The 24293-nt window shown below is 40.9% G+C and overlaps 1 protein-coding gene across 4 annotated transcripts in view; it reads right to left on the bottom strand.

Annotated features, from left to right (window-relative positions):
• LOC126260895 (mucosa-associated lymphoid tissue lymphoma translocation protein 1 homolog) overlaps window positions 1–24293 on the bottom strand; it is a 143689-nt gene that overhangs the window by 100875 nt on the left and 18521 nt on the right. For all 4 annotated transcript variants that reach the window (XR_007546658.1, XM_049958346.1, XM_049958345.1 and 1 more), the window contains 2 exons: window positions 12006–12189; window positions 8903–9155 (listed from right to left, as the gene is read on the bottom strand). Coding sequence is in view for 3 of the 4 variants with exons in the window: in XM_049958346.1 (XP_049814303.1) it covers window positions 8903–9155; window positions 12006–12189 (437 nt within the window). In the remaining variant the exon portion in view is untranslated. The remainder of the gene's footprint in view (window positions 1–8902; window positions 9156–12005; window positions 12190–24293) is intronic.

The raw sequence follows: 24293 nt of genomic DNA, 5'->3' as shown, positions 1-24293 counted from the left end.
TTGCAGCTCTCGGTATATACAAACAGCGAGACCGCACGCCATCACGTAGATGATGCAGCGCGCGCTCCTCGTCCTTGCCAGACTGGAATGAGTGCTTTTACCACTGTCATTTCGGCAACAGAGCACATAGATGCAGGTCGCTGTGTTCTTGGGCGGGAAATGTGAACGGCAGCACCCCACGCCCGGCGGGCAGGTCTGCCAGCAGCACCAGCCCGGGCAACCATCGCGACATTTAGTGGTAACAGACAGGACAACTAAGTTGCAGCTTTTAGTGGATATCGGCTCGGATGTATGTGTTTTTCCTAAGTGCCGCGCGCAAATTACCACTTAGCAGCTGCAAACGGTTCGGTCATATGTACATATGGCCTTGTGACTTTAAATCTGAACATCGGGTCGCGGAGGTCATTCGAGTGGTGATTTATAGTCGCAGACATGACCCGCGCTATAATCGGGCTGGATTTCCTGTCCTATTACTGGATTTAAGGAATGCTTCCCTTTTGGACCGTGTTACGTCATTGAAGTTGGCATGCCAGCCTACGCAGTGCAGTGAGATGTCGGTACATGTCCTTGAGGTGCCAGCGCCGTTAGCGCAACTGCTAAACGAGTTCCCGACAGTCACGCGACCCGCCGGAGTGCCGTCATCGCCCCGCCACTCGACAGTGCATCACATCAGGACCATGCCTGGTTCTCCGGTTTTCTCACAGCCCAGACAGTTGGCCCCCAACAAACTGCGCATCACAAAAGCAGAATTTGACGCATTGATCCAAGCAGGCACGGCACGACCATCTGAAAGCAACTGGGCGTCTGCTCTGCACCTGGTACCAAAGAAACCAGATGGCAAGTGTCCCTGTGGTGACTATAGAGGACTCAACGCCTGTACAATTGCCGACCGATACCCCATGCGCCACATCGGAGATTTCGCTTGCCTATTAGTGCGGTGCAATGTTTTCTCGACTTTAGACCTAGTAAAAGCCTACAACCAAATAACAGTGGCAACAGAGGATGTCCATAAAACTGCAATAATCATGCCCTTTGGACTGTTTGCATTCTCATACATGTCTGGCCTTCGAAACACAGTACAGACCTTTCAGTGTTTTATTGACGAAGTTTTGTGTGGATTGGACTTCTGCTTCACATACATCACCAAAGTGTTGGTGGCATAATCATCCACAGATGAACATGAAAGACACCTACACATGGTTTTCCAAAGATTTGATGACTACAGAATCCTCATAAATCCAGCTAAATGCGTTAATGGGGCTAAGGAAGTGATACTCCTCGGATTTTGGGTTTCCGCAACCAGTACGTACCCACCAGCTGAGCTCATCACCGCACTCACAACCTACCCGGCTCCAAAAACAATGTGTGAATTGCGTCGTTATCTGGGGATGATCAACTTCTACCATTGTTTCTTACCCCGAGCTGCTGAAGTGCAAGTACCACTCCATGCCATCCTCACTGGCCCCAAGGTGCGTGGCTCCACACCTGTCATGTGGACTGATGAATTGCAGACAGCATTTGAAGCCTGCCAGACAAGCCTCAAGCAGGCCACTCTCCTTGTGCACCCAATCGCCGATGCCCCGTTAGCCATTTTCTCAGACGCCTCATCCCGTGCTGTCGGCGCTGTCTTACAACAGAAGGTAAATGCGTGCTGGCAATCATTGGGTTTCTTCTCCAAGATCACGGAGAAACAGCGCTCTTGGCCGCCATTTTACCCTGAACTGTTAGCAGCCTATGAGGCAGTCAGATACTTCAGATTCATGCTTTCACCACATACACAGATCACCGGCCATTGACTTTTGCGTTTTCACAGCCAAGAAATAACTATCCACCAGTGCAAATCAACCAACTAAATTTTATTTTGCAGTTCACAACAGACACCCAGCATATAAGCAGTTCGAAAAATGTCACTGCTGACACCTTGTCTAGAGTGGAATGCATTTCCGCACCCGTGAGTTTCGCCAAACTAGCTGCAGCACAAAATGGTGACGAAGAGTTAAAGGACTTGCTCAAAGGCAAGAGGGCTTTGCACTTGCGTCGCTTACCACTGCCAGGTACTGAGGAGCTGCTATATTGTGACGAGTCAGCAGGTCGACAGTGGCCAAATGTACCTGCCCCTCTATGATGAAGAGTTTTCGGTTCTCTACATGGACTCAGCCACCCAGGAATCCACGCTACGCAGCATTTTGTGTGGCCTGATATACAGAGGGACTGCCGTACATGGACTCAGACCTGTGTTCCCTGCCAAAAGTACAAAGTAACACGGCACGTACAAGCTCTGCTAGGAAGATTTGACATCCCAGAGGCTCGGTTCTCACACATCCACATGGAGTTGGTAGGACCACTCCCAGTCGCCCATAACTACCGGTACTGCTTCACAGCAATCAACAGGAGTAGCAGGTGGCCAGAAGTATTCCTACTGGAAACACAGACAGCCGAGAATGTGCCGCGCACCTTCACTGGTGGTTGAATTTCACGTTTTGGCTGTCCCCAGCTAGTAACATCCGACCAGGGATGGCAGTGGGAAGTGGACATCTTCGGTGCAATGGCCTGGTTGTATGGGATACACCTGACAAGAACTTCACCATACCATGCAGCCTCAAATGGCATTGTGGAGCGTCTGCACCATTCCTTGAAAGCCGCCATAATGTGCCACACAATTTGCGGATCAATGCCCTCCCGGTAGTGCTATTCGGAATGCGCAGTGCACTAAAAGAAGACCTACAGACCTCTCCAGCGGAACTAGTGTATGGAGAACCCCTGCATCTACCAGGAGAGTTTTTCACACAACGAACTGGACCCCTGCACTCTACTCAAGACTTCCTCACAGAACTCCGCAGGCAAATTGAGGCCGTGAGACCATCTAGAACATCTGTGGATTCACTGCAGGTGGTAAGGACAGACAGACTTGTGAAGTAGTTCTGAATAAATTTTCTGAAAACTGTCTTCAGCAGTGAGTTCAACAACCCACAAGTAACAGAAATATTTTTAATCTTGTAGCTACAAACAAGCCTGAGCTTACTGACAGTGGCAGTATAGAGAAAGGTACTAATGATTGTGATATCATCACAGTAACAATGGTTACTGAAGTCTAGACAAGTTTGTATACTGGAGTGAGCAGATCTACATCTACATACATACTCTGCAAGCCACTACGTGGTGGATGGCATGGGGTACTTGTACCACTACTAGTAATGAAAGAGGAGGAGATGTGTTTAATGTCCCATCGACAACGAGTTCATTAGAGATGCAGCACTAGCTTGACTTAGGAAGCATGGTGAAGGATTATCATCCATGCCCTTTTGAAGGAACCATCCTGGCACTTGCCATAAGCGACTTCAGAAAATCATGGAAAACCTAAATATCATAAATCAGCGTGGCTGGACGTGGATTTGAAACGTCATACTCCGAATGTGAGTCCAGTGTGCTAACCACTGCACCACCTTGCCTGGTTCTACGTCATGCCATTTCCTTTCCTGAGACAGGGAAAAACAACTGTGTATATGCCTCTATATGAACCCTAATTTCTCTTATCTTATCTTTGTGGTCCTCAGGTGAAATGCATGTTAGTGGCCGTAGAATCACTCTGCAGTCAGCTTCAAATGCTGGTTCTCTAAATTTTCTCAATAGTGTTCCTCAAAAGGAATGTGGCCATTTGAGTTCCTGAAGCATCTCAACAATACTTGGGTGCTGATCAAACCTACCAGTAACAAATCTAGCAATGTGCCTCTGAAGTGTTTCAGAGTCTTCATTTAATCAGACATGTTGGGGATCGCAGACATTCAAACAGTCTTCAAGAATCGGTCACACTAGTGTTCGATATGCAATCTCCTTTACAGATGAACCACACTTTCCTAAAATTCTCACAATAAACTGAAGTCTTCACTATTACAATCCATTCAGGCTCGTTCCATTTCAAACCACTTTGCGATGTTACACCTAGATATTTAATCGATGTGACTGTGTCAAGCAGAATAATACCAGTGCTGTGTTTGAACATTACAGGATTGTTTTCCTACTCATCTGCATTAACTTATATTTTCTTGCCTGTAGATTTAACTGCCATTCATCACACCAGGTAGAAATCTTGTCTAAGGCATCATGAATCCTCCTACAGTCACTCAACAATGATACCTTCCCATACATTACAGTATCACCAGCAAACAGCTACATTTATGTACATGGAGAATAATAGCAGTCCTACCACATTTCCCTGGAGCACTCCTGATATTACCCTTATCTCTGATGAACACTCACCATTGATGACAACATAATGGGTTCTATTACTTAAGAAATCTTGGAGCCACTCACATATATCGGAAGTTATTTGGTATGCTTGTACCTTTGTTAACAGTCTTTGCTTTTCAGAAATCTAGGAATATGGAATCTACCTGTTGCCCTTTGTCCAAAGAGCTCCTTAGGGAAATAGCATTCAGGGCCAGAAAGGAAGCTAATGTGCATGCGGTACGTCTGCTGGGTGGCCTCACCTGAGATATGGAAGTGGCTTTGCCTGCTGCTATCAAGCTTGCAGTGCAGATGTCTGCAAGTTCTGGCTCACTTTGACACCAATAACATCTTTCACTTGGGTCCAAGACCATCTTCAGTTCATAAGGGCAGCTAGCAGAACTGGTGAAGACTGCTGGCCTCGTGCATGGGGTGCAAGCTCAGCTTGCCATTTGCAGCACTGTTCCCGCAGTTGATACGAGTCTTTTTGTTTTGAGCCTAGTGAAGAGTCTCAACCAAGATTTCTGGATTTACATTATCGGGTGGAGAATTGTAGGATTCACTTTGATACATCAGGGTTGCACTACACAAAGGCAGCAGCTACTCAGGAAGCAGAATACTTGTGAGTGTACATAGAGAATATTAGGCTAGGCAGTAGTTTGAGGTACTCTGATGAACACCAACTATTCAACACTCAGATAGTGAAATCAGACTGCATTTAGAGTAAAGATACTTAGACTGTCAAAATTTTATCACTTATTTGTCAAAGTGTTTGTAACAAAGTTCCCAAATTTACTAACCTGCAGTTATGGAACATATATTGGAAAGACAGAGTGGATGTCTCTATTGAGGTCAAATTTGAGTGTGACTGTGAAGTTATCTGGACACATAGGATGAAATCAAATTAGTTGTTGGACGTTTTTATCAGCCACTCGAATCCTCCATGACAGTTTTAATGTCACTGAAAGCAAGCCTGCAGTCAGTAGCACAGAAATACCCAGATCATGCAGCATTAGCTGGAAGCAACTTCAACCTATCGAGTATAGACTGGGGCATCAATGGGTTCATCACAGTGAGTATGAGCAGACAGGGTTGTGAAGTACTTTTGAGCATGTTTTCTGAAAACTGCCTTGAGTAGTTAATTTGTGAGCCCACATACAATGGAAATATTTTAGACCTTGTTGCTACAAATATGCCTGACCTTATTTATGGTGTCAGTATAGTGAACATGATGTCATCATAGTGAAAATGGTTACTACAATTAATAAATCAATTCAGAAGACTAGGAGAACATTTTTGCAAGGAAGAGCAGATAAGCATTCTAATTAGGAAATGAATGGTCATCATTTAGTTCCAGTATGATGGAGGTACATGAACTATGGACAAAGTTTAAACAGACTGTAAATCACCCTCTGGAGAAGCATGTGACAAGTAAGTGGATTAAGGACAGAAAAGACCCACTGTGGTTTAATGACAAAATTTGGAAAATGTTGAGGAAGCAAACATTGTTGCACTCTTGGTTCAAAAGAGAATGTGCAAATCATGACAGGCAAAAGTTATTAGATATTCATGCATCTGTAAAAAGATCAATGTGTGAAGAATACAGCAACTATCACTGTAATACCTCAGCAAAAGATCTTGCTGAGGACCCGAGAAAATTCTGGTACTATGTAAAATCACTAGTACTACTTAAAATCATAAAGTGGGTCGAAGGCTTCTACAGTCACTTGTTCACCAGTCTGGTGTGGGAATAGAAGACAGCAAAAGGAAAGCTGAAGCTTTAAATCTCACATTTAAGAAATCATTCACTTGAGGATCGTACAAACACACCATCATTTGACCATTGCGCACACTCCCATACAGAGGACACAGTAGTAAATCTCCCTGGTGAAGAGAACCAACTGAAAGAGTTGAAAACAAATACGTCACCAGGTCTGGATGGAATCCCAATTTAGTTTTACAGTACACTATGGCACTGGCCCCTTACTTAGCTTGCATTTATTGCAAATCTCTTGCCCAATGTGAAGTCCCAAACAAATGGTAAAAAGTGCATGTGATTACTATGTGTAAGAAGGATAAAAGAATGGGCCCACAAAATAACAAATCAATATCCTTAACATTGATTTGCTGAAGAATTCTTGAACATGTTCTCAGGTCAAATATAATAAATGTTCACAAATCAGCAAGCACTGCTTGTGCAAAAGTCAGCAATCAGCAGATGTTAGCATCCTACTTAAAGACTATGAAAGGACATAATTTAGTTCCAATATGATGGACATAGAGGAATTACACGCAAAGCTTGAACTAAACATAAATCACACTCTAGAGGCACACACACACACCAAGTAAATGGATTAGTGATGAAAAACAACAAAATTTGGAAAATACCAAGGAAACAAACTGTTGTACATTGGTTCAAAAAATAAATACAGAAATGTTGACAGGCAGAAGTTAGTAGAAATTCATGAGTCCATAAAAGGGTTAATGCATGAAGCATACAGCAACTTAAACCACAATATGTTGGTGAAAGATCTCGCTGAGAACATGAGATAATTCTGGTCCTACATAAAATCACTAAGCAAGTTGAAAGCTTCTGTTCAGTCACTTGTTGACCAATTGAGTGTACCAATAGAAAACAGAAAAAGTCAAATTGAAGTTTTAAATTTTGCGTTTGAAAAATCATTAATGCAGGAGGAGCATACAAACTTACCAGTATTTGACTGTCACACAGACTTCTGTGTGGAGGACATCTCTGGTGTTGCGAAGCAATTTTAAGAGTTGCAAACAGGGTGGATGGAATCCCAATTCGCATTTACAGAGGTTGCTCTTCAGCACTGACCTTTGCTTAGCTTACATTTATCATGAATCCCTTGCCCATTTCAAAGTGACTCAAAAAATGTGCAGGTGACTCCTAAATATAAGAAGGGTAAAAGAATGGACCCATAGCATTACAGATAAATGTTTTAAAAATCGGTTTGCTGCACAATTCTAAGTTCAATTATAATAAATTTCCTTGAGACAGAAAAGCTTCTGTCCACCAACCAGTGCATATTTAGCAAGCACTGCTCATGTGAAATTCAGCTTGCTGTTTTCTCACATGATGTCCTGCAAACCATGGATGAAGGGCAGCAGACTGCATATTTTTAGATTTATGGAATAGGTTCACAGATATCCGAGCAGCTCGAAGACTTCTTAAGTAATAGGACACAGGACACTGTCCTGAATAGGGAGTGTTCATAACACAAAAGGTTACTGTCCGGAGTACCTAAGGGAAGTGTGACAGGACTGCTCTTGTTCTCTATATACATACACGACCTGACAGCAATCAGGGACTGTTTGATGCTGACACTGCAGTTCACTGGAAAGTGGTATCATTAAATAATTTTAGGATGACATGGGATGAATTAGACAGCATTTCTACAATGTGTGATTGAAGGCAGTGTGCTCTAAACATAGAAAAATGGAAGTTAATGCAAATGAGTAGGAAAAACAATTGTGTAATGTTTGACTACAGTATTAGTGGTGTGCTGCTTGATGCAGTCATGGTGATTAAATATCAAAGCATAACACTGCAAAATCATCTGAAATTGAATGTGCATGTCAGGTTGGTAGTAGGGAAACTGAATGGTTAACTTTGGATTATTGGGAAACTTCTAGGAAACTACAGCTTGTCTATAAAGGAGACTGCATTTAGATCACTAGTATGACCCATTCTTGAGGTCTCCTTGAGTGTTTTTGGAATCCCCACCAGGTTGGATTAATGGTAGATGTTGAACCAATCCAGAGGTATGCTGCTAGAATTATTACTGGTAGGTTAGTCAATATGTAAGTAATTTTCCATGAATTAAAATGAGAATCCCTGAAGGGAAGATGTTATTTTCACAAAATACTACTGAGAAAATTTAAAGAACCATTATTTGCAGCCAACTGCAGAATGATTCTACTGCTGCCAATTTGCATTTTGCGTAAGGACCCCAAAGAAAGGATGAGAGAAATTAGGGCTAGTACAGAAATGTATGAGCAGTTATTTTTTCCTCAATGCGCTTGTAAGTAGAACAGGAAAAGGAATGACCAGTAGTGGTACAAAGTACTCTCTGTCATGCCCTGTATAGTGGCTTGCGGAGTATGTATGTAGATGCTGATCACTGCTGAGAAAGTGTGCCTGGTCCTCCTATATTGCGCTCCATGTTTTCCTATTTTGTCCTCCACCCCCATAGTTTTTAACTGAACTTTGTATCTAAAGTTTCATACCTTTTGTAATTAAATGTTTCAATATTTTGATGAATCACTTTATCTTGTAATGTTATACTTCAAACACCTATTTCAGAAATATGCTCTCATTTCTTTATTATGTTGAACTTTTAGACACCACTGTGTAACAGCAAATAAAAAAAATGGCTCAAATGGCTCTGAGCACTATGGGACTTAACTTCTGAGGTCATCAGCCCCCTAGAATTTAGAACTACTTAAACCTAACTAACCTAAGGACATCACACACATCCATGCCCAAGGCAGGATTCGAACCTGCAACCGTAGCGGTCGCGCGGTTCCAGACTGTAGCGCCTAGAACCACTCGGTCACTCCGGCCAGCGCAAATAAAAAATATTAACTAACAAACAGTTCACTGAAGCATTGCAATAAAAAGGAAAGACATGTCTAACACTGAAAATTTACTGACCACTAAAGTATCACTTGTTTCATCGAGAAGAGGCTCATTTCCACGAAACCACTGGAAATTTGGAAGAGGGTAGCAGGCAACTGAACACTGGAGTGTGAATGTTTCACCAACTACACAAACTGCTGGTCGTGGTTCATCTTCAATAATAGGAACATCTGGTAGCAACTCAACAGTGACATCATCTGTCCAACAGGAACCGTCTGGTGTCTCATCTTGTTTTATTACACACCTGTATTCACCTTCATGATGAAGTCTGAAAAATAAAGAAATGTTTACACTACAGGAGAACTTAGAAATACATTGTTTTTAAGGTATAAGTGTATAATTAACTTGCAATGGCTATAATAATTATAAAAATACATAGGATAAAATAATTATTTTAGAAAGGTTTACAACTGTACTAGAAACTCATTGCAGTTATCAGCACTGTCAAACTAAATGACACAGAAATTCTGAAATCAAAAATGATTTTTTTCTTTGTGTTTAGCTGCACATGAAGGTTTTGAAAAAATTAGAATAATAAAGAATTTTAGTTTTAAGTACTGCAGTACATAAGATGGAGACCAAAATATCACTTTGTATAACAGAAAATATTTGGAATTAAAAACTGAAATATGTAGGTATATTCTTTAGATTTGTTACTGCCATAGTAGTTAAATAATTATGGACAAAATTAAACAAGGGTGCAAGATTGCATGGTACAGAGAAGTATGGAAATCCAAGAATCTAACATTTAATTGGAGCAGCAGAAGACATACCTTTCAAATAAACTCAAACAGAATTTTTGAAAGATATCCAGAGGACAGGATCATTAAGTAAGTGGAAACCAATCTGATATATAGCTAAAGGCAATTACTATCAATGTTAACAATTTAGCACATGTTGTTGTTGTGGTCTTCAGTCCAGAGACTGGTTTGATGCAGCTCTCCATGCTACTCTATCCTATGCAAGCTTCTTCATCTCTCAGTACCTACTGCAACCTACATCCTTCTGAATCTGTTTAGTGTATTCATCTCTTGGTCCCCCTTTACAATTTTTACCCTCCACGCTGCCCTCCAGTACTAAATTGGTGATCCCTTGATGCCTCAGAATATGTCCTACCAACCAATGCCTTCTTCTAGTCAAGTTGTGCCACCAATTTCTCTTCTCCCCAATTCTGTTCAATACCTCCTCATTAGTTACGTTATCTACCCATCTAATCTTCAGCATTCTTCTGTAGCACCACATTTCGAAAGCTTCTATTCTCTTCTTGTCCAAACTATTTATCGTCCATGTTTCACTTCCATACACGGCTACACTCCACACAAATACTTTCAGAAACAACTTCCTGACTCTTAAATCTATACTCGGTGTTAACAAATTTCTCTTCTTCAGAAACGCTTTCCTTGCCATCGCCAGTCTACATTTTATAACCTCTCTACTTCGGCCATCGATAGTTATTTTGCTCCCCAAATAGAAAAACTCCTTTACTACTTTAAGCATCTCATTTCCTAATCTTATTCCCGCAGCATCACCTGATTTAATTCGACTCGTACATTCCATTATCCTCATTTTTCTTTTGTTGATGTTCATCTTATATCCTCCTTTCAAGACACTGTCCATTCCGTTCAGCTGTTCTTCCAGGTCCTTTGCTGTCTCTGATCGAATTACAATGTCATTGGCGAACCTCAAAGTTTTTATTTCTTCCCCATGGATTTTAATTCCTACTCCAAATTTTTCTTTTGTTTCCTTTACTGCTTGCTCAATATACAGATTGAATAACATCGGGGATAGGCTACAACCCTGTCTCACTCTATTCCAGACCACTGCTTCCCTTTCATGCCCCTCAACTCTTATAACTGCCATCTGGTTTCTGTACAAATTGTAAATAGCCTTTCGCTCCCTGTATTTTACCCCTGCCACCTTAAGAATATGAAAGAAAGTGTTCCAATCAACATTGTCAAAAGCTTTCTCTAAGTCTACAAATGCTAGAAACGTAGGTTTGCCTTTCCTTAATCTATTCTCTAAGATAAATCTAGGGTCAGTATTGCCTCACGTGTTCCAACATTCCAACGGAATCCAAACTGATCTTCCCTGAGGTCAGCCTCTACCAGTTTTTACATTTGTCTGTAAAGAATTTGTGTTAGTATTTTGCAGTTGTGGCTTATTAAACTGACAGTTCAGTAATTTCCACATCTGTCAGCACCTGCTTTCTTTGGGATTGGAATTATTATATTCTTCTTCAAGTCTGAGGGTATTTCACCTGTCTCATACATGGTCTCATAGATGGTACAGTTTTGTCATGGCTGGCTCTCCCAAGACTATCAGTAGTTCTAATGGAATGTTGTCTACTCCTGGGTTCTTGTTTCGACTTAGGTCTTTCAGTGCTCTGTCAAACTCTTCACGCAGTATCATATCTCCTATATCATCTTCTTCTACCTCCTCTTCCATTTCCATGATATTGTCCTCAAGAACATTGCCCTTGTATAGACCCTCCATATACTCCTTCCACCTTTCTGCTTTCCCTTCTTTGGTTAGAACTGGGTTTCCATCTGAGCTCTTGATATTCATGCAAGTGGTTCTTTTTTCTCCAATGGTCTCTGTAATTTTCCTGTAGGCAGTATATATCTTACCCCTAGTGATACATGCTTCTACATCCTTACATTTGTCCTCTAGCCAACCCTGCTTAGCCATTTTGCACACATATTTGCTATCATTATTTAACTCTTAATTTAGTATATTTTGTATTATCTGCTATTGACTTTCAGATGGGATAATCTTGAAATAGTGTCAGCAAACTTATGCTGTGCTGGTTATTCAGATTATTTTCATGTTCAGAGAGGCGATTTTGTTCTGTAGGATGTTTAGAAATGCTGAATAGCTTCTTTCGTATTTCCATCTCTTAATGTGTCCTTTACACTGAACCTTTAAATTTACCTATGATTTGTTCAGTGCATTGACTTTTACAGGACTGTTTCACTGGTGCAACAGTCACTGAAGTGATGACAAGTTTAGGGCATTTTCATTTCAATATAGCTGTTTGTAAATCTGAAATGATCTCTCAATTAAAAATTAATTTTTATGTCTAGCCTAGACGAAAACACACAAATTAAAAAATACTTACTCAAAGTTTTCCACTGTAAGTATGTTGCTTGTTCCAAAACTCAATGCCTCGTTGTTAAAAAACCACTGGTATGATTTTGGAGGAGGAAAGCCGACAGCATTACACTGTAATTCAAGTGTATCTCCATAACTGACTCTTACTACATCACATCCATTCCCCGGTTGCCTTGTGACAATCAGAGGTTCTAAAGAAACATTAAAAGAAAACATTCAATGTATAACATTAACATACACCAAACTAGTATGTAAAAGGTGAGATTTTAAAACAAAACTCTACTCTAGTTCCATCCTTAGTTCTGACACATTACACACAGCAGCTTTGATAATAGCACATGAAAAGGGGAAACAGAACGCATGTGCTTTGTATTCATCTAGCTGCCCATCTATGAAAAATAATATGAAAAACTTTGAGAAACCTGATATAAACAAACACACAACAAAATTACAGAGTTCTAAGTAAAATATAACACCCATCTACTAAAAAAAAAAAAAAAAAAAAATACAAACACAACAAAGCAGATTCATATACCGTAGAGTTGGTAATGCACAGTATGAGCAAATGAAATCATCTGATCACACAGTTGTTCATAAACATAAACAGTAAGAATATGGAAAAATTCTGAAGACGTAAGTGAAGAAAAAGTAAGAGGTGAACAAAACTATAGACAAGAAGACAGCAACATAATTGTTGGTGAGAGGATTAGCAGGTGGGGGTGCATTAAACAGCAGTGTCTTGAGACAGAGCAGATGTGGAGTTTTAGGGAATGGAAATGACAAAAAAGAGGAATCTGAAAAATTCCATGAGGATTAGAAAACAGGATTAGAAAACAATTTCATGTAAACACCAGAAGTAGTTATGAGAATAAAGACAAAATTTATCAGCCTGACAATGAAATATTATGTTTCCTAGGGCAATGTAGTTCTCCACTAAGTTGATGAACATTCTCCAACATTTTCCCAGTGATTACATTCAATTTATATGGTGCAAGTCTGTAAGTTCTGCAAAATATTCACAATAGCTGTCATAGCATCATCTTGGACTCGAACTGTTGTCCAGCCACAGATTGCTTTGGATATGGGAGCAGGTAGAAGTCAGCAAGCTAACTCCGGTAAGCAGAGGGTATTTTGGAAAATAACTAAGACAAATACCACAGTTGTTGTTGCTGCTGCTGGACCTGTGTAGGCCTACTGCGGTGACTGCAGTTTAATTCATGGTGCGAAGTATGCACTTATACTTCATCCAGAGTTACAAATTGGTGAATAAATACACTTTTTGGTAGTCCAAACCAACAGTAAAATTTCTTTTCCCCATTTTATTTCAGTCAGTGTTCAACAGATGCACCTCAAATTTAGCACAGCACTTTCTCATTGCAAAATGTGTTCTGCCCTTTTCTCTGATACGACAATCTGTCTCCTATTTCATATACCTCTACTCAATGATTGTCCAAATGAGTTCAGGAGGAACTGCTGAAATCGAGACAGTAGTATCCTAATAACCCTTCACCAAACATGGGTAAATGTTTGTTCTGGATAAACTGCGTGAAACAAAGAATCTGACCACAGCAGGATATTTCAGTTTATCTGTTTTCTTCTACCCTTGCCAGAAAGAGATACAAATTCAGGTATTTTTGCAATACATGATTAATTATTGTTGCACAAATTCTCTATGGAGGTGTCCCTCAGTAACAAAACATTACAATTGCCATTATCTATAGCAAGCTTTCCCAGCTCAACTGCCTGCCAGTAGTTTGCTTGGTACCCAGGGGCACAGCTGGGCAAACTCTGAAGCACATGCAGACAGACAGCTGGGCCATAGTATACATGCTCATACTGCACTGGCTGAGTGCATGTGGGCAGCACTGGCAAACTGACTTGCCCACACACGGAACATGTGCATAAGGTTTGCCTGGCAATTCACTTATACCAGCTGCCTGAGGGTGACTTGAGTGGTGCCCTGGCCTCATGGAGCAGTGTTACAGCAGGATGAGCTACAGGATGCACCAATTCCCTAAATTACGAAGTATATCTTTCACAAACAGAAATTAATGTTACTTTTCAGTGAACAGGATTTAAAATACACATATTCAGCTGAGCAGGTTTCACACCCTGTTTTCTCAGCAGAACTACTAATCAGCTTCTTGAAGACTTTTTTTTTTAAAGATATTAATGGCAATGGTCTTGGGGTAGATAAAGTCACTGGGAAAAATATTATTCACCCCCTTACAAGAGCACACTGATCACTCTGGAGCACTGTACATGGTGTACAACTGGTACCAGGTGGTCACATAACCATTTACCACTGAAATAAGTCATCACCCTGCAGTAGCATGTACGAGCCAGTCGATTATATGGAATCAGCGTAATAAGATAGGTTGACATGGAGATGTGACAGAATGGTGGAAAGGGGCTACAGTGGAACCTCGCTTAATGAGCACCTCCCATAATACACAATTCACATAACAAGCAAAACAAATTGTAAAAAAATGACTTGCTTAATGAGCAATGTTTTGTATAATGAGTGACAGTGATTTAGTGTGACATCATGAGCCATTTGCATGCAATGAGGGAAATGTTCAACAATATGAACACCCAGAATGAGATTTTCACTCTGCAGCGGAGTGTATGCTGATATGAAACTTCCTGGCAGATTAAAACTGTGTGCCGCACCGAGACTCGAACTCGGGACCTTTGCCTTTCGTAGGCAAGTGCTCTACCATCTGAGCCACCCAAGCACAACTCACGCCCCGTCCAAACACCTTTCATTTGTCGGCAGTGGCATATGAACATGAAAAATGCCTTTAGTAGGTACTGCAGTCTGGCTTTAGCGTTCTTTCTGATAGATGCTTCAAAGTGAGTGACAATAGTATCTAAACAATGGTTTCCTACTCTGGACAACGTCAAAATGTTGCTCCTTATATGGATACATGAAAAGCTATTGCAAGGCGACACTATTAATGAGAACATAATTTGTGAGAAGGCGAGAATGATTTTCGCTAATCTTAATAAGAAGACACTAAGATCATCAGCAGCCAAAGAAGTGTTTAAGGGTAGCTGTGAGTGGTTCGAGAAGTTTAAGAGAAGAACCGGGATCCACAACATTGTGAGGCATGGTGGAGCAATCAGCTCTGACACAAAGGCAGCAGAGAATTTCATCAGCAACTTCAAGAAGCCGTAGATTCTGAGAGTTATCTGTCACAGCTGCTTTTTAATTGTGACAAGATGCCCTATTCTGGTAAAAGATGCTGAAGTGTATCTTTCAAACAGCAGAGGAGAATGCACTGCCTGGTCACAAGTCAATGAAAGATAGTCTCACACTGTTATTATGGCCAATGCAAGTGGCGATTTGAAAATTAAGCCACTGCTTGTTTACCATTCAGATGAATCTGCCGCTCCATGTCTGGCTTGGTATGGACAACGCTCCTGCCCATTTCTGTGGCCTACGAGACCACCTTCTTGAAGAATTTCAATTTAACAAGTTCCAATTTCTGCCTCCCAACACCACTCTGTTACTCCCGCCTATGGAGCAGCATATTATTTCTAACTTTAAGAAGTTCTGCACTAAAGCTCTCTACAAGCATTGCTTTGAGTTGACTAAAGATATCAATCTTGCCGTGAGGGAGTTTTGGAAATAACACTTCAACATCGTCATCTGTGTCAAGATGATCGAAAAGGCATGGGAAGGGGTTACCATGAGAACTCTCACTTACGCTTGAAAGAAGCTTTGGTTGGATTGCATTGTTGAATGTGATTCAGAGGCATTCAAGTCAGTACCTGTGAAACCTCTGTCTTTGGCCAAGAGCACGGGACTAGAAGTGGATAACAATGATGTCAATGAGGTTGTGGAATATCATACCCAAAAAATGATTACTGAAGAGCTTATGGAGTTGCAGTGTGTTTCACAGCAGGAAGTTGTGGAGAGGAGTGCTTCAGATGAGGAAGAGGAGGAGGAGGAGGTGGCGGCTGTTACAGCAAAGTAGCAATCTTCCAGCACAATAAGAGAAATGCTAAAAACATGGGAATTGATTGCATCATACATTGAAAATCATCACTCCAATAAAGCAGTGGCTACGAGTGTTACAAATTTATTTGACAATAATGCTGCGTCGCATTTTCACCAAAGGTGAAGTGCCGGAAGAAAGAAATGACTAGGTAGCTTCCTAGTAAAAAAGAATTAGTTGTGTATCATGAATAATAAAGTACACATAATACTTTATGTATAATTATCTTTGAATAAATGGCATGAATAAGATAAAACTTTTACTAATTTTTTCTGCATAGAATGCCTTATTGTATTTTACATTAATTTGTAAGGGATAAATTGTTTCACTTAAGAAGTGTTTCACACTATGATTAAGATTCTGGAACAAATCATACTCGCTATGCAAGGTTCCACTGTATTATGCCGGGACGTGCACTTGACCAAACCATGAAAGATTTTTCCCAATTTATTGGTGTATCCAATGTGTACACAAGGAATGGCACAGATACGGCATAACAACAGCGGTTGTAAAAATATCTTAACTGACCAGGACCCGAGAAATCGGCCACACCTTGTCAATAACAAACAATTTCAGACATGAAAAAAATTGCTGATGTCAACGAATGCAAGTTCATGTCAATCAGTTTTTGAGAGAACATTGAGAAGGGAACTACACGCAATGGACATCTGGAGTCAGGTACTTCACAAAAGGCCATTTCTCACAGTGGAGCATAAAGCTGTACATCTTCTATGTGTCAAATAACACATGAACTGGACAGCAGCTGCTGGAGGCATGCCACAATTGTCTGAAAAATTGTGGTTTTGGCATTCCTGCCCCCCCCCCCCCCCCCTCCACCCAAATGATTTGGTGTTGAGGACACCAAATGCCCAATGAGGGATTTAATCTACAGTGTGTGAAGAGTGTAGTTTGGCTGGAGGGACTTTCATTTGGACAACGAATTGCACCCATTATTCAAGTTACCATGAACTTGAATGACTGTTTATTTCAATCTTTTCAGTGACTGAATGTTACCCTTTCTTCAATGACTTCATGATGAGTATGCTGTGGACATTCCCTTGTTCTAATATCACAACAGCTGTGTCCACAGGACAACACACAAATACCAAGTATTTGGATATCCTGTTGCACCTCACCTGTCTACTAAATCACCCAACCTTAAATGACAGAAAATGTCTGGGACTATTTGAAACAGCAGATAAAATCTAACAATAAGTATACTCTCAATCTAAACATCAACGAGTGGCTGCAGCTGGATATGACACAAATGAAGATACCTGTGGACTTCCTTCCTCGCCAAATTGAGGCGATTATCAGGAGTGGGTAAAAAATGGTAGCTGAATCCTTTTATTGCCCACTAGACTCATCTCCTTATGTAACCAAAAATGTCAAAGAGAACCTCACTTTGCTTGTACATAAGTCCCCCAACTATATTGTAATTATCGGTGGAGACATTAATCAACCAACAAACAATTGGGAAATTACAGTTTTGTTAGTGATGGGAGTGATAAGACACTGTGTGAAACATTATTGAAAACTACCTAGAATATATAGACTGGAAGCCCACTCATGATGGAAATATATTGGAGCTAATCGTGACAAATAGACCTGACGTCTTTCAGGATGTCCACATCGAAACTGATATCAATGATTATGATGCGGTCTTGTGGCAATAATGTTATCAAAGTACAAAGGACAATTAAAACTAGCAGAAAGATTAATACGTTCAGTGACTAGATAAAAAATCAGTAGTGTCATATCTCAATGAGGAACTCAAAACTTTCAGTGCAGGGTGGGAGCGTAGATGAACTACGGTTCAAGTTTAAAACAATAGTTGACCACACGCTGAATAGATATGTACCCAGTAGAGCCATTCATAATGGTAGGGACCCTCCATGGTACAGTCACTGTAAAGAAACAGCTAAATGAACAGAGATTACTGCATAATAGGTGTAAAACAAAGTCTAGGGCTATAGATAGAGGGAGGCTGAGTGAAACACATTTGGCTGTCAAGGGAGCAATGCGTGAAGCCTTCAATAATTACCATAGCAGAATACTGTATTGTCAAATGGTCTTTCACAAAACCCAAAGAAATTCTGGTCATATATAAAGGATGTTAGTGGTACCAAAGTTGATGGTCAGTCCCTACTGAATGAGACACAGACTGAAACTGAGGGTAGCGAAGCAAAAGCTGAAGTGTTCCTTTACCAAGAAAAACCCTGGAGAATTGCCCCAATTTAATCCTTGTACCACAGAAAATATGAATGAAATCAATCTTACTGGTAGTGGTATTGAGAAAGAGCTGAAATCATTAAAACTGAACTAAGCTCCAGGACCCAATGGAATCCCAATCTGATTCTATATTGAATTTGCAGCTGACTTAGCCCCTCTTCTAACTACAACGTGTCATAGATCCCTCAAACAAAAAAAACCATGTCCAGTAGTTGGAAGAAAGCACAGGTCACACCTGTATACAAGAAGGTTAGTAGAAGTGATCCACAAAACTACCATCCAATATCTTTGACACTGATCTGTAGTAGAATCTTAGAACATATTCTGAGCTCAGTCATAATGAACTCCCCCATGCCAACCAGCACGGATTCTAAAAACATCAATCATGTGGAACCCAGCTCACACTTTTCTCACATGACATACTGAAAGGATTAGATCAAGGCAGTCATGTAGGGGCTGTATTCCTTGGTTTCAGTAAGCACTTGATGCAGAATCACATGTACACTTCTTGTCAAAAGTTCAATCACATGGGGTACCAAGCTAAATTCATGACTGGACTGAGATCTTTTTGGTAGGGAGGACACAGCATATTACCTTTGTACAGTTCTAAAGCGTCGACTACACATTGACCAGTGCAGGGCTGTGAAAAGGCATCAAGACAGTGCTGACCCACACGCCAGTGGAAAGAACAGGTAGTGTCACACCAGGAATACAGAGTTCAGCGACCCTGTCAACACTGACTTAACCAGCCACCCATTGCTGGTCGGGCCCCGTTCTCTGGCAGACTCCGAGAGCATCAGAGCTGCATAATACAAGGTGATATTTAGCCTGTGTTCTGCGAGTAGTAATAGTGTGTAAAAGTATTTGCACGTATGAGGTACTTGAAGCACATCAAGCCACCTCATAGAAAGAAGTTAAATTAGGTTTCTTTCCTTTCTAGAAATAAAGTGTTCTATTAATCTGCAAGTGTTACATACAAATCATTTTGGATTCCTGCCACCAGCCATTGCATCTTCTCTCCCTTCTTGTTTGTGTCAGTGCTGATTCCCACAGTAGCCAACACAACATCTGGCGATGAGGATTACAGAACCTGTGATGCCTTCACTCTTTGCCTCTTCTTCACAGCACATCACTAATATTTCTCTCTTTCCTTTCAGAGGAAAATCGCTATTAACTGTTTTTTTCCTTGCTACTCACAGCACTTCTGCTACTTGTGTATCTGCATCGCTTTTCATCAATACATTGCGGCACTTCTCTTATTAAGAGGACCTCTAACCCGCCTCCTACACCACCTGTGCCTATGCCTCCAGTTGCTGCTAGCTTTGATCCAATGCAATTTATTCAGTTTCAGAACCGTTAAATGTCGCAGTTGATGATGGAAGTCCAGTAGCTCATTAACGTACAAGTTGCTGCTGCATCATCTCCACAACAACAGCCAGCCACATCCTTGGCACCACCTCCATGCATTCCAGCATTCCAAGCTTTCAATCAACAAGAAGCGAAGTGGAATGAGTGGTCACTCAGTTGAATGCTCATTGTGCTACACATCAAGTGCAAAGTACTGTGAAACTTTCTTGTTTCTTGTCAATAGCTGGCACAGGAGTTTACTGCCTTGCTCAGAAATTATTCCCGACCAGTAGGTCAGAGTTGCTGGTTTTTGATGATTTAGTTTCTGCCTTCACTAAGCATTAAGTATTTAGAGGATCAGGTACAGGTTTCTGCAGCTCATTAATAGTTCTTTCGATTGCAGAAAATGCCACTTAGCCACTAGCGGACACTGTGTGTGACTTCAGTTACACACTGGTTCTTCCACTAAATTGCTTAATCATGACCAGTTGGGCTCACCACAGTTGATAAAATCTTGCATGCAATTTACTGCAAATAACAGTCAGGACATTCAACTGCTGGGTACATGTAGTCTGCCTGCTACATTCCAGTCTTACACCAGAACGGTGACATTTACAATTTTGCATTTGTGAGATCATGAAAACATTTTTGGGTTAGATTCATTTGATTTGTTTGATCATAATATTCAGGACAATGTACTTTCTGTTTCTGCTTTCAACCCAGTATTACTCAATTGATTGGGGAGTTTCATGATTTATTTTCTGAAAGATTTGGCAGAGCAAATAATTTTGCGGCACAAGTTATAATGAAGGGCAATGTGCAACCTAAGTTTTTTTGAGCACATCCTGTCCTTCATGCATGAAGAGACAAAGTTGCAAGTGAACTTAAAGAATGGCAAGACAACGGTGTTATTGGTCCTATCCAGGCTAGTCAATGGGCTTCTCCCTTAGTAATCTTATCAAAGCCATCTGGAAGACTTCCTCTTTGTGCTGACTTTAAACCCACTGTGATTCCAAAAACAATAACTGATACTTATCCATTGCCTCCCCTGATGAATTAATGCAGGCAGCTATTTTTAAAAAACTGACTTACGCAATACTTATTTGCAAATTCCGCTAGATCAGAAGTCTCAGAAGGTGTTTGCAGTCAACACACATTTAGGGTTGTTCAAATTTTTGCATTTATCCTTTTGCAGCACTTCTGTGCCAGCCATATTCCAATGCTACTTGGAACAGCTTACTGCAAAAGTTCCATTCTGTTCATATTACTTGGACAATATTGTGGTATCAGGACATATACTGGAGGAACATATCAGTAATCTTTGTATGCTTCCTCAAGTACTTTCAGCTGTAGGTTTGAAGTGTCTCCTGGACAAATGCACCTTTTTCCAGATTGAAATTGAGTACTTAGGTCATGTTCTATAGAGCCAAATACTTGGCCATCTGGGACCTCGCTGCCCTGCAGAACATGACAGAACCACAATCAGTTCTCAGGAAGATGAAATATCGCATCCAGTTGACACCCAATGAAGCCCAGATTGCAGCTTTGTTGCGCCAGAAGAATGAGCCTTCTGTTTGGACCAAAGAGTGTCAGGATGTATTTCAGAAACTTAAAAATACCTTGCTAAGTGAGAGGTGTCTTATTTATTTCGATCCCGCTAAGCCTGTGGTTCTGGCAGTGGACAGTTCTTCCCACGGGATTGGGACTGTGCTCTCGCACAGATTTGGTACACAGGACAGGTTGATTGCTTTCACTTCCAAATTACTGACCAAGACTCAATGTAACCATTCACAAATGTGAAGGAAGTGCTCGCTATTACCTGTGGCAAGACAAAGTTTCACCATTATCTGTTTGGTCAGAAGTTTTACCTAGTGACGGACCATGAGCCACTTCAGTCCTTGTTTCATTCGTCCTCATCTGTTCCGCCACACACTGCTCAGAAACTGAAACATTGGGCTTTGTTATTGTCGCTGTTTCAGTGCAAAATATGGTATTGGCCCACATCAAAGCACACAAATGCTGATGCTCTTTCTCACCTTCCTGTTGGCCCTGATACTGACTTTGATGCCACTCCCACATCTTCTTGTCAGATCGATGTGCAGGACACTGAACTTTCACAGACTTTTCCATTCCACTATAGGAAAATTACACAGGCCACAAAGAAGACCCTGACTTGAACCTTTTGTTACACTACATTCGTACTACTTGGTCTCGATCAGTGAAAAATATTCAGAATTACTTTGTGCTTCAATATTTTGCTCATTGGTATAGCCTTTCCATCTAGCACAGTGTGATTTTATTGCAAAATGACTCTGGACAATCATATGTACTTATTTCTAAAGCATTGCAAAAAGATATGTTGCAATTGCTCCACCAAGGACACTAGGAGTTGTATGTACAAAATAGCCACTGTACTTGGCTGGGCATAGATGTCCACATTGAGCTGTTGACATCACAGTGTCACACTTGTGCTGAAAATCTATAAGCTCTGCAGCAAATGTTTACAGGTTGGCTGAAGTCTGAATCGCCATGGCAACAAGTGCATATTGACTTTCTGGTCCCTTTTGGAAAACTCATTCGCTTATTGTTGTGGACTCTTAAGTACATATTCATTTGCAGTACTGATGAACTCTAAAACGCTGGGTAGTACCGTTCAGGCTTTGTCATCTATTTTTTGCTAGGAAGGTTTACCTGAAGTGTTGGTTACAGACAATGGACTACAGTTTACAGCTCAGGATTTTGAACAGTTTTGTACAGTCAATGGTATCACTAATCTTACAAGTGCTCTGTTTCATCCTCAGTTGAATGGAGAAGCTGAAGAATTTGTGTGTATGTTCAAGCAACAGATGAACAAACTACGTGCCTCCCACACACAGGAGCAATTGCTACTGCTCTTCCTCACCAGGTACCGCTCCCAGCCCCACGACAGTCCATCACCAGCAGAGCTTCTACATGGCTGCCAACACTGAACACTGCTCCAGTTGCTGCACCCAATGCAGTGCAAGGCACATCCTATGCTCTGCAGGTATATCATTGTGACTAATGATTTCATTCTTTTCAGAGTTTTTGGTCACACCAGGCACTGGGAAAGAGGAATGATTCTTCGCAATTTGGGCTCTTGCATATATTTGATTCAAGGTCCTGCTTGGTTGCTGTGCTGCCATCAGAAACAGATTTGTGCTTGTTGATTGCAAAATTCCTCTACAGATCCCCAGTTGTTTTGGGGAAAGAGGAGTATGCAGTGCTAAAGCATCAACTGTACACCAACCGCTACAGTGCAGCAAAACAGCATTAAGAAGGTGGTGACCTGTGCACCAATGGAAAGATCAGGTAGCGCCACATATCCAGTGCCAGTTCGGTCGCAGACTCAGACTTTGAGAGCATCAATACTGCATTATAGGAAGATGATCCGTAGCCTACATTCTGTGACAAGTTGGGGTTGTTTGGGGGAAGAGACCAAACAGCGTGGTCATCGATCTCTGTGGCAAGTAATAGTGTGTAAAAGTAACTGCATGTTGGAGGCACTGGAAGCACATCAAACCACCTCATAATGAGAGGCTAAGTTATGTTTCTTTCCTTTTTAGAAATAAAGTGTTCCATTAATCTGCAAGTGTTATGTACATATCATTTTGGATTCCTGCCACTGGCCCTCACGACTTCTCTCCTTTGTTGTTTGTGTCAATGCTGACTCCCACAGTAGCTGATGACACAACAATCTTGGATGGAGAGTCATCTTCAGATGTATAAGCAACTTCTGGGTGTGCCCTGTGGGAAGTGTGTTGGGACCCTTGCTGTCATGTTGTACATTAATAATGTAGCAGAAAATATTAATAACAACTTCAGACTTTTTGCAGATGCAGTTATGTATAATGAAGTACAGTCTGAAACAAGCTCCATAAATATACAAACAGATCTTGATAAGATTTCAAAATGGTGCAAAGACTGGCAACTTGTTTTAAATGTTTAGAAATATTAAATTGTGAACTTCATGGAATGAAAAAACATAGTATCCTATTACTATAATATCAATGAGTCACAGTTGGAATCGGCCAACTCATAACAATACCTGGGTGTAATACTTTGTAGGGATATCAAATGGAATGATCACATAGGCTAAGTTGTGAGTAAGGCAGGTGGTAGTCTTTGGTTTATTGGTACAATACTGGGGAAGTGCAGTCAGTCTACAAAAGGGATTGCTCACAAATCACTTTGCGACCATTCTAGAATACTGCTCAAGTGTGTAGGACCCATACCGAATAGGAATAACAGTGGATATTGAATGTATACAGAGAAGGGCAGCATGAATGGTCACAGGTTTGTCTGACCCGTGGGACAGTGATGCTAAAGAAACTGAACTGGCATACTCTATAAACTATCCCGAGAAAGTCTACTAACAAAGTTTCAAGAACTGGATTTAAATGAACTGGGAATATACTACAACCTCCTACTTATTACTCACATAGGGATTGTGAAGATAAGAATAGAACAATTACAGTACACACAGAGGCATTCAAACAATCGGCCTTCCCATGCTCCATATGTGAATGGAAAAGAAAGAACCCTAATAACTGGTACAAAGTGACATAGCCTCTTCCATGCGCTTTGTGGTGGTTTCCAGAGTATGGATGCAGATTATAAAGGCTGCAGGTAGTGTTACATGGTATTAGTGGGATGTATCCTAAAGATAACAAATTTTTTGTTTAGTGTGCTTA

This window comes from Schistocerca nitens, chromosome 5, assembly GCF_023898315.1.
Source record: "Schistocerca nitens isolate TAMUIC-IGC-003100 chromosome 5, iqSchNite1.1, whole genome shotgun sequence".
Classification (NCBI taxonomy): Eukaryota; Metazoa; Arthropoda; class Insecta; order Orthoptera; family Acrididae; genus Schistocerca; species Schistocerca nitens.
Note: the sequence above shows the minus strand (reverse complement) of the source record. Positions and strands in the feature narration are given on the sequence as shown.